Source organism: Pelodiscus sinensis, chromosome 7 (assembly GCF_052426305.1).
Source record: "Pelodiscus sinensis isolate ZL-2025 chromosome 7, ASM5242630v1, whole genome shotgun sequence".
NCBI lineage: Eukaryota > Metazoa > Chordata > Testudines > Trionychidae > Pelodiscus > Pelodiscus sinensis.
The window spans coordinates 64,661,324-64,670,174 of NC_143058.1; the positions used below are offsets into that span (position 1 = coordinate 64,661,324).

General features: G+C 53.9%; 1 protein-coding gene across 1 annotated transcript; it reads left to right on the plus strand.

Moving 5' to 3' along the window:
• The first annotated feature begins 258 nt into the window (after window positions 1-258).
• Window positions 259-8,563, plus strand: GBX2 (gastrulation brain homeobox 2). The gene is made up of 2 exons (XM_006127449.5): window positions 259-5,525; window positions 6,556-8,563. The coding sequence occupies exons 1-2, from the start codon at window positions 5,030-5,032 to the stop codon at window positions 7,077-7,079; spliced, it is 1,020 nt and encodes a 339-aa protein (XP_006127511.3). The 5' UTR covers window positions 259-5,029; the 3' UTR covers window positions 7,080-8,563.
• Window positions 8,564-8,851: the final 288 nt, after the last annotated feature.

The following is an 8,851-nucleotide window of genomic DNA, read 5'->3' on the forward strand; positions in this document are numbered from 1 at the left end:
CTGAGCAAGTGTGGTCTGACACTCCCCAGCGCAAGAAAAACCGGGCAGCCTGCATCCCCCTTCTGGCTCGCAGGAAAGTTTCCTGCGGGCCATGGGGAGGGCGGTGGGTGTGGAGTGAAACTGACGAGGAGCGAACCTCTGCCTCCCTCAACTTTGCAGGCAACTGGTCTCTAGCCGCTGGAAACAGGGGGACTGCGCCTTTCGTTTGTTTATTTACTCCGGGGGGGGGGGAGAGGATTTTTCCTCGGTCCTCGGATCATGAGACTGGGGGGGGGATGTTAAATCAAAAAGCGTTGCGCAGAACCGTGCAGAAGCAGGAAGGAAATTAGAAGGGGAGAGAAAGGTAAAAAGGGTGGGGGGGGGGAGGACAAGCCAGGTTATTCATTACCCCAGTGGTCATTCCGTAATCGGTGGCTGCCAACTCCACCCCAGCCATTAGTGAAATACCGAGGCAGAAGAAGTGGCTTTGGCAGAAGCAGGCATCTTTGTCTACTCGTACTGAGGCAAAGGAGCGCCGCCCAGCAGAACGCAGAAGGGAACAAAAGCTTTTTATTCGCATCGTGAGCGGATCCTAGCGCTATGTCAGTGTTTTTTTTAAAAACAGAGACATCCTCATTCAAATGCGGTCATCATAGCATTGAAAAAAACAGCAGCACGTGTAAAGCCACCACGTCCTAACCCCCCCCCCCTCCCTTCCCCCGAGTGTCAGGAATGCGTCGTTTTGTGGCAAGAAAGGGAAGGAAAAAAAGTCCTCTGGCTGGATGCAAAGTTGTAAATTCTTTCCAGCCCAACTTTGCAACCAAACCCCAGGATCCAGCCGCTAACTTTCCTGGATAAAAGCTGCCAAGGAAATAACGTTTCTTTGCTCAGCCCCTCCACCAGGGATGTTTGGAACAGAAGGTGGGGGCGGGAATTTGCTGCCTACATTTCTAAATTGCACCGTGGCAGAAGAGCCTCGCAGTCAAACTTTATGCGCGTTGTATTTTGTAAAGCACTTGATCTTTGCTTGGGAAACTCTATTAATTGAATGGGTTTGCCTTTTTGCCAGGTCCCTTTATCATTATTTATGGGCTTTAAATTGTTTAAAGTCCCCTTGACGTTCAATTTACAAGTTGGGGGAGGGGTGGGGGTTTTTTTTCTGTTCTGCCTTTTGTCCTCGAGAAAGACTTCGCGCTGGAAGCGCTTTGAATCGCCAAACATGAGAGGTTTGCCGGTGAAAAGGGAGCAGGGTAGATCGCTTTTAATTCCACCGTGTTAGTTGAATGGCTCTTTTACATAATTGCAGGCGCTGTTTCAAAGCCAAGCCAGAGGCTGACTTCACTTAGAACCGCATGGAGTCTATTTTGGGCTTTCAGATTTAAAAAAAGGGGGGGGGGAGGAAGCATGAATAAAATCGTTTAAAAAAAAAAAAGACCAGGCTTCAGTGCTTTGCCACTTGCAAATTGGTGTGTCTGATGGGGGAATGTTACACAAGAACTCCTTTGTGCGCCCATCTCGGACACTTGAGGGAATCTCCGAGGTTAGCTGCAGCCCGTCGCGTTCCCAGGTGGTGAGAATGCGCGTTCCCTGGCGCTGGAAAGGAACTTTGCGCATCCAAACATTCCCCGGGCAAACGGCTGTGCCATAGACGCGCAGTGCCACGCGGCGAGCAAAAGAGCGTCTAAAGCTTGGTATTCACCTGCCTGCCAAGTGCCGGGGTTCACTGGGTTATCTCCTCTCGCCTCCCTGTCACTGGAGCAAACGACGCCTCCTCCACCGAAAACTACAGGAAAACACATTAAAAGTTCCCTCGCCCTGCTTGAGCGGAGCCATACACCGAGCATGACACGCTGCCAACACCTGACATTTGCCTGCCCACTTTAAAAAATATGCGCACGCTGAAATCTAAACAGCATCTAGCCGTGCTGTGAGGACTTCGTTGCCCGGCTGCTTATGAATGTTGGCGAATCGTGGACTCTCCCCGGCCTAAAATTAGTGTCGGGAGTGTTTTCATTACCTAGAGGGCTGGAAACTTGCTTTGCCAACCGAGCTAAACGCGCGCCTAACTGGGGGAAGCGACGGTGGCTTTCCTAGAATGATTTTTGCTCTTCCTTCGCTGACCGAAGTTGCAAAGAAATATATGCAAATTGGCTTGCAGGCAGTGCCCGAGATGAATAGCTGCGGCCTTCTGCTAATGATGATAGATAGATAGATGGATAGATAAGATTTTAAAAACAACAAATAGTTTTGCAGCACCTCAGAGACTAACAGAAATGTAGACGGTCTCATGAGCTTTCCTGGACACAATCCGCTTCTTCAGATGAATGGAGTTATGAAAGATCCAGTTTTCAAATAAATAGCACAAAGGGGGAGATGGGGGAAAAGCGGAGAAAAAATAAGAAGAAAAGAGGAAAGAAATTGTCAAGTAGAATGTCCATGCTAACAAGCATAGATAGATAGATAGATAGATAGATAGATAGATAGATAGATAGATAGATAGATAGATAGATAGATAGATAGATAGATAGATAGATAGATAGATAGGGTGTGTGGGGATAGATATAGATGGGATGTATAGGGATAAATAGATATTATTAATCTATACAAGGAGCAGTCTAAAACTGTAAAGGATTTTATTATCTGCAGTCCTCAAGCCTTCAACGCATTGCAGATAGTTTGAGATGTCTGGAATCGATCGTGTTAATCGCTACCAAACTCCAGGATACTTTGCTGGCGCGCACAGCTTCTTCTTCATTTTTTTTCCCTAAGCAGTTCAACATTCAATGAGAAAATTGCGCTTTAGGAAGAGCACCCCGGTAAATAAATTCCCCCCCTGACGCGACCGTGCCAGAGTCCCTGCTGCAACCAGCCCTCGGCAGTGGCTAGATTCAACAGCCCCGGGGAGATGCAAATCATATGCCAGCAAATTACTCCTCCTGTGGAGGTACTTCTGGAGCTGTAACACCGCCGGGTGGGCGCCCCGTAAAACATGACAATGTCCCCGAGACATCGCAAGGGCCCCCGGGACACTGGACCGTAGCACAAGGAATGTTGTGTCTGGATTGATGGATTGGAAAATATCTGCTCGCCTGGCGGTGTCAGAAGCAACTGATGGCGAGCACCACGGGAGGAGAACCCAGGCAACTTGAGAGATGAAGGGGCTGCTGCCCTCGTTCGTAGCCGACAGCCAGTGAGCGCCTTGCGGGGTTAGCCAGCGTCCTGCGGCCATCAGCGTTCGCATGTGGATTGTGACCCAGGTGACAGCAGTCGATTCGGAAGTAGTTTTTCATGGGAAATGTACGTCTTGACGGCTGCCCAGAGCGTCATGCCCCCTGTTTCGGCACCTGCGACGAACTGAGGCAAATTTACACTGTGGATCCCCCCGGCATACTTACCAGATGTCTTTAAAATGTGCCGGGGGGTAGAGGTGCGTCCCGCCCCCCCCCCGGATAAAGTGCAGTGAGGTCTTCAGTCTGCTGTGATGCTAAGTCCTGGTCCCTGGCTGTCAGAGCTATCCTGGGATTAAGATATCCCCCACAGCGCCCTAGAGTTGGGAGCCTGGCGAGAGAGGAAAAGACAGACAAATTTCCCTGGAGTGGGATCGATACATTCATACGTATCGATTTGCCTTTATCTTCCAATTAAAAGCACATGTACAGAGACTCCCTCGCTGGGGTCACCGCACCCGGCTCCCGGATCGCTAGCTGGGGTAGTGTTTCAAAAGCATGACACTCCCCCCCCCCCCCCACGCACACACACGATCTCCCCCCCCCCCACACACACACACACCCCAATACACATCTGTCCTAGTGCGGCTGAACAGCAACAACAACAAACAGGCAACCCGGTAGGGTTGTGGCCGGTTGATCCGTGCGGCTCGCACAAATTCCTGTTTCTCAGCCCTTAGGTTCCCCCTTGGAATCTTGTACATTTTAATCTTTGAGACAGGGAGAGAAACTTTTGCTGGCCTTTTAATGACAGAAAATCCGCCGGTGAAAGAGACTTGCTCGTAGGGCCCCCGCTCATGATTAAATGTTCGTTTCCCCACTAACTAATGGGCTTGCTTCGCTCTCGTTTTCGGAAAAAGATCCCCTAATTAGAGCCTCCTTTTGGGGGGGGGGGGCTTTTCTTTGAGCAAACATCGTAAAGCGTCCATCAGGCCGGAGCTGTGGACTCCAGGCGACCATGTCAAGACCCCCTCAGCCCGCCAGTTGTCCCTGAGGCCCTCGCCCTGCTCCGATGACGGGTCCCCCTGCGATCACTGCGGGAGGGTGAGGACGGGCCGGCAGGGCGCCCAGCTGTGCAGTAGGGCTGTTTAGCAAACCGAAGTAGAGAAGAAGGCGAAAGGGGGGGCGCACAGGGACCGGCCAAGTCCCCCTCCCCCGGTTGGTGACCCGGGCAGAGGATTCACCCAGCCCCCTCCAGAAAGGAGCCACTGCCGGCCCCCTCGCTTCGCGCAGCGGAGACGCGCCGCTGGCCCGGCAGCAGGGCGCTGCTTGTGAATGGGGGAGGCCCCTGTGGGACATGTGAATGGCCGGTCCTCGCGCCCTCCGCAGCGCTGACCCCGCCCCGCCCCTTCGGCTGCCCGCTCGGGCGGGGAAGGGGAGGGGGCGGGGCGGGCCGGCGGCGGCCAATGGGGCGCCAGGCGGGCGGCCACGTGAGGCGGGGCAAGGTTCGGAAGCTGGCAAAATGTGAATGAGAGCGGCGAGCGCGATTTAAAGGGGCTGGCGGCGCCCGGCGAGAGCCCCGCGCGCTCCCATTCACGGCACCCGGCCCGCGCGGCGGCGGCGGCGGCATCAGCAGCGGCGGCAGCAGCAGCAGCGCCCAGCGGGGCCCGTGCAGCGTGGGTGCCCCCGATGCGCGCCTGCAACACCGGCCGGGCCCCCCTGGCCTGACTCCGGCCTCGCTGCCCCAGCCCAGGACGGGGCGCCCCGGCTCCTGGATCCGCCCGGCTCTGGCTCTGCGCTGGGGCACCGGCCTGCTCCTGCTCCCCGCGGCGCTCGGTGCCTGCTGCCTTCCTGCTCCGCCGTCTGCCTGGCCCGGCGGCTCTATGAGCGCAGCTTTCCAGCCCTCCCTCATGATGATGCAGCGCCCCTTGGGAAGCAGCACGGCCTTCAGCATAGACTCGCTCATAGGCAGCCCCCCCCAGCCCAGCCCGGGCCACTTCGTCTACACCGGCTACCCCATGTTCATGCCCTACCGGCCCGTGGTCCTTCCCCCGCCGCCGCCGCCCCCGCCCGCCTCGCTGCAGCCGGCCCTGCCGCCCGCCCACCCCCACCACCAGATCCCCAGCCTGCCCACCGGCTTCTGCTCCAGCCTGGCCCAAGGGATGGCTCTCACCTCCACGCTCATGGCCACGCTGCCCGGCGGCTTCTCCGCCTCCCCGCAGCACCAGGAAGCCCGGAAGTTTGCTCCCCCGGCTCTCCAGGGCAACTTCGACAAAGGCGACGGGATCCCGCCCGAGCACGACGAGGGGAAAGCTTTCCTGGGCAAGGAGAGCTCCCTGCTGGCCTTCGCCGCCGCGGAAGTCGTGCCGGCTTCCCTGGGTGAGTGACCTTCCCCCCGATACCGCTTCCCCGCTAACGCGCGCGGAGTTAGAGCAAGTTTCTCCTTTCGGGGAGAGCGGCGGGAGGCGATCGGCAGAGGTTGCGTGTCCATAAAAAAAACCCCCAAAACCTTGTAAATTTCAGACTTTGAAGGAGGAGATCTCCCGCTATTTCTGCTAGTAAATGACACCCCCCCCCCAACACCGGGGAGGGGGAGGTGACGAATCCCCCCAATTCTTTCCGAAGGCATGCTCTCGAGCCGTGTTGAGCTGGGCCACTGCCCGGCGCAACCTTCTCACCCCGCAAACTTAAAACCCCTGCCCCATGCAATAGCATCCTTCTATTTGCAACCGCCTCGGCCGGTGCGATCGTGCCACGGCGGAGTTTTGGGGAAAGATCGCACGCAGGAAAGAGTCTAATCTCTGCACGATTTAAACCCCGCCTCTCCCAGGGCAAGATGCCTTTCCCAAAGAGAAGGAATCTTGGTTTAAAAACACCGTCTCTTCCCATTGTTCATAGTGCTATCTGCAGCAGCGAAGTTTTAAATACGTCCCAGGCAAATTTAAGTTTCCCTTTATTGCTGAGAAGTAAAACCCCCGTTGCCTGTCCCCCTCATTGATACAATTAAAATAATGCATAGCTGCGTGCAGAGATGTGTCTGCGATCTTGTGCCAGAAGGTAACATTTCAGAAATCGGTTTGACGTGAGGCTGGGGGTGGGGGGTGCTGATCCGACAGCCCTATAAAGATTAGAAAATGTCAGCCAGTGCCGAAACGGGCAGTGCGAAAACCAGCCCATTGGAAACAGTTCTCTGTCCCGAAATGTCACCGTGGATCCGCCGAGATCCGGTGTCTCTTTCCTCCCGTGGAAACCCCGCTTGCTTGCCTCAAACTCGGCTAGTTCTTCCTCCCCTCGCTACACCCCGCGGTGTAAAGACCGAGGAGGGTTTATTGCAGCAGAAGGGGGGCTGGAAAATGGGGCTCCCGGTTCCCGTGCGGAGTGTAACGAAATGCCTGTGGTTTGCTTGCAGGGGGGGCTGCCCGGGGGCCAGCCAAGGAGGACGCCAAAGCGGAGGACGACTCGAAAGGCAAGGAGGAGAGTTTCTCCATGGACAGCGATCTAGATTATAGTTCCGACGACAATCTCCCCAGCCAAGCCGCCCACAAAGAGGAGGACTCTGGCAACGTGCTGGAAGAAAACACCCAGAGCACCAATAACTCCAGCACCACCACGTCCACGGGCAAAAACCGCAGGAGGAGAACGGCCTTTACCAGCGAGCAGCTGCTGGAGCTGGAAAAGGAATTCCACTGCAAAAAGTACCTGTCTCTGACCGAGAGGTCCCAGATCGCTCACGCCCTCAAACTCAGCGAGGTGCAGGTGAAAATCTGGTTCCAGAACAGACGAGCCAAGTGGAAAAGGGTGAAAGCCGGCAACGCCAACTCCAAGACAGGAGAACCGTCCAGGAACCCCAAAATCGTGGTCCCCATCCCAGTCCACGTCAGCAGATTTGCCATCAGAAGTCAGCACCAGCAGCTGGAACAAGCCAGACCCTGATGCATTTCTGCTCCTCCCCCCCCCCCCCTTCCCCGCCATCCAAAAGTTTTGATCACTTGGGTTTAAAACAAACACGGGCAAACTTCAGGCTGAATCCAACCTATCAAGCCAAGCAAGAATCTTCGCGCAAGAGGCTCAAAACTGTGTTTTGTTTTGGAGGCGGAATACTAAACCCTTGAAGAGACAGAATAAATATTTATTATACTGTCCTACTTTGTATATAAAGTGTGGGATCTCAGCTGCAGTGTTTTGACTCTTATGGGACCAAGTAACCCGTAACACGAATTCTTACATTCCAGAAGAAAACCAACAGCGACAACCATTTAAAAAAAAACTGCAATGCCTATTAACCATCTTTGGGGTTTTGTTTCTTATCATTTTGAAAGGTAAAAATGAAACAGAACTAAGAGGTTTGTTTTTCCCTTTTTTGGGGTTGGCTGAATGGCAAACAGTGGGGTGAATTATTTTAATATATATATCTATTTTTTGCCTGGCTTTCTGTCGATTTGGGTGGCATATTCTCCTAAGCCATGTTTGGCGAGCGCTCCTCTTTGTTGTGTTTTAATTTATTTTAATGTAGCCTCTTCCTGATAAGTTATGACATTTAAAAAAAAAAACTCAGTCTTGTGAATAAACAAAAAAGCAGAAAACGAAAAAGCAAAACCTGACCGGCTTCTGTACAGAATTTCTTGTGCGAAAGAGCGCTCCCCCCTTCCTAGGACTATGTGGATGTAGCTATGGGTTCTTAAAGGTGAGGTTTATTGGCAAGGGAAATGTTTAGCAAAATACCTACAGTTTAGTAACTCTGGGGGAAGGGAGAACTTGCTAGCAAGCTGCTGCTAGGGAAGCGAATTTCTTTCTAATCAACTGTAAACAAACCCGGGCGGAGAAGGGGTGTTCTGGCTCTGAGGTCACGGCCGTTCTGCCTGTGATTTTAGGGTCCTTGAATTGAAAAGGATCAGACAGGCCTCCCTCCCCCAGGCCTGTAAACAGCCCAAGACACACGCACCGCCACCAAACTATCCGGAGCTTTCGGTGCGGAGAAGTCGGTCCATGAATTATGCGGGTTCGAGTTCTGGCAGGGGGGATAAATCACACGCTAGTCCGGAGCTGCTACCGCTACCACCTCCTCGTGTGCAGGGCTACTGGGGAAGGGGGGGTGTCCAACCAGGAGAGAGATCCGGGCAGTGTGGGGCTGACGGAGGATTGCTTGCTTGCCCTGCCGAGCCGGCTCCGAGGAAGGCTGCCCTTGTCAATTTCCGCTAAGTCAGTATCTACTCGCTGCCTACCACCTCTCCGAGTAGGAGGAAGAGAAACTGACAACCCCCCGCCCCCAAAGTTGTCAGAACTGTGGACGGTCTTCAGTGCTATTTAAAAAGCAAAACTCCCCGTCCTCCAAGTTGTCTGTCGTGCCACACTCAGGGGTAGGTGCACAATGCAATCATCTGTCATGGCATGACGATATTCCGCCAAGCAAACTCCATGGGATTGGGGGAATTTTTCTTTTCCGTGTGCTCCTAGGATTAGGAGAGCAGCAAGGGAGGTTTAGGTTGGACATTAGGGAAAACTTCCTGCCTGTCAGGGTGGTGAAACACTGGAATAAATTGCTCAGGGAGGTTGTGGAATCTCCATCTCTGGAGATATTTAAGAGCAGGTTGGACAGACACCTGTCCCGGATGATCTAGACGGTGCTTGGTCCTGCCATGAGGGCAGGGGACTGAACTCGATGACCTCTCGAGGTCCCTTCTAGTTCTAGTATTCTAGGATTCCCC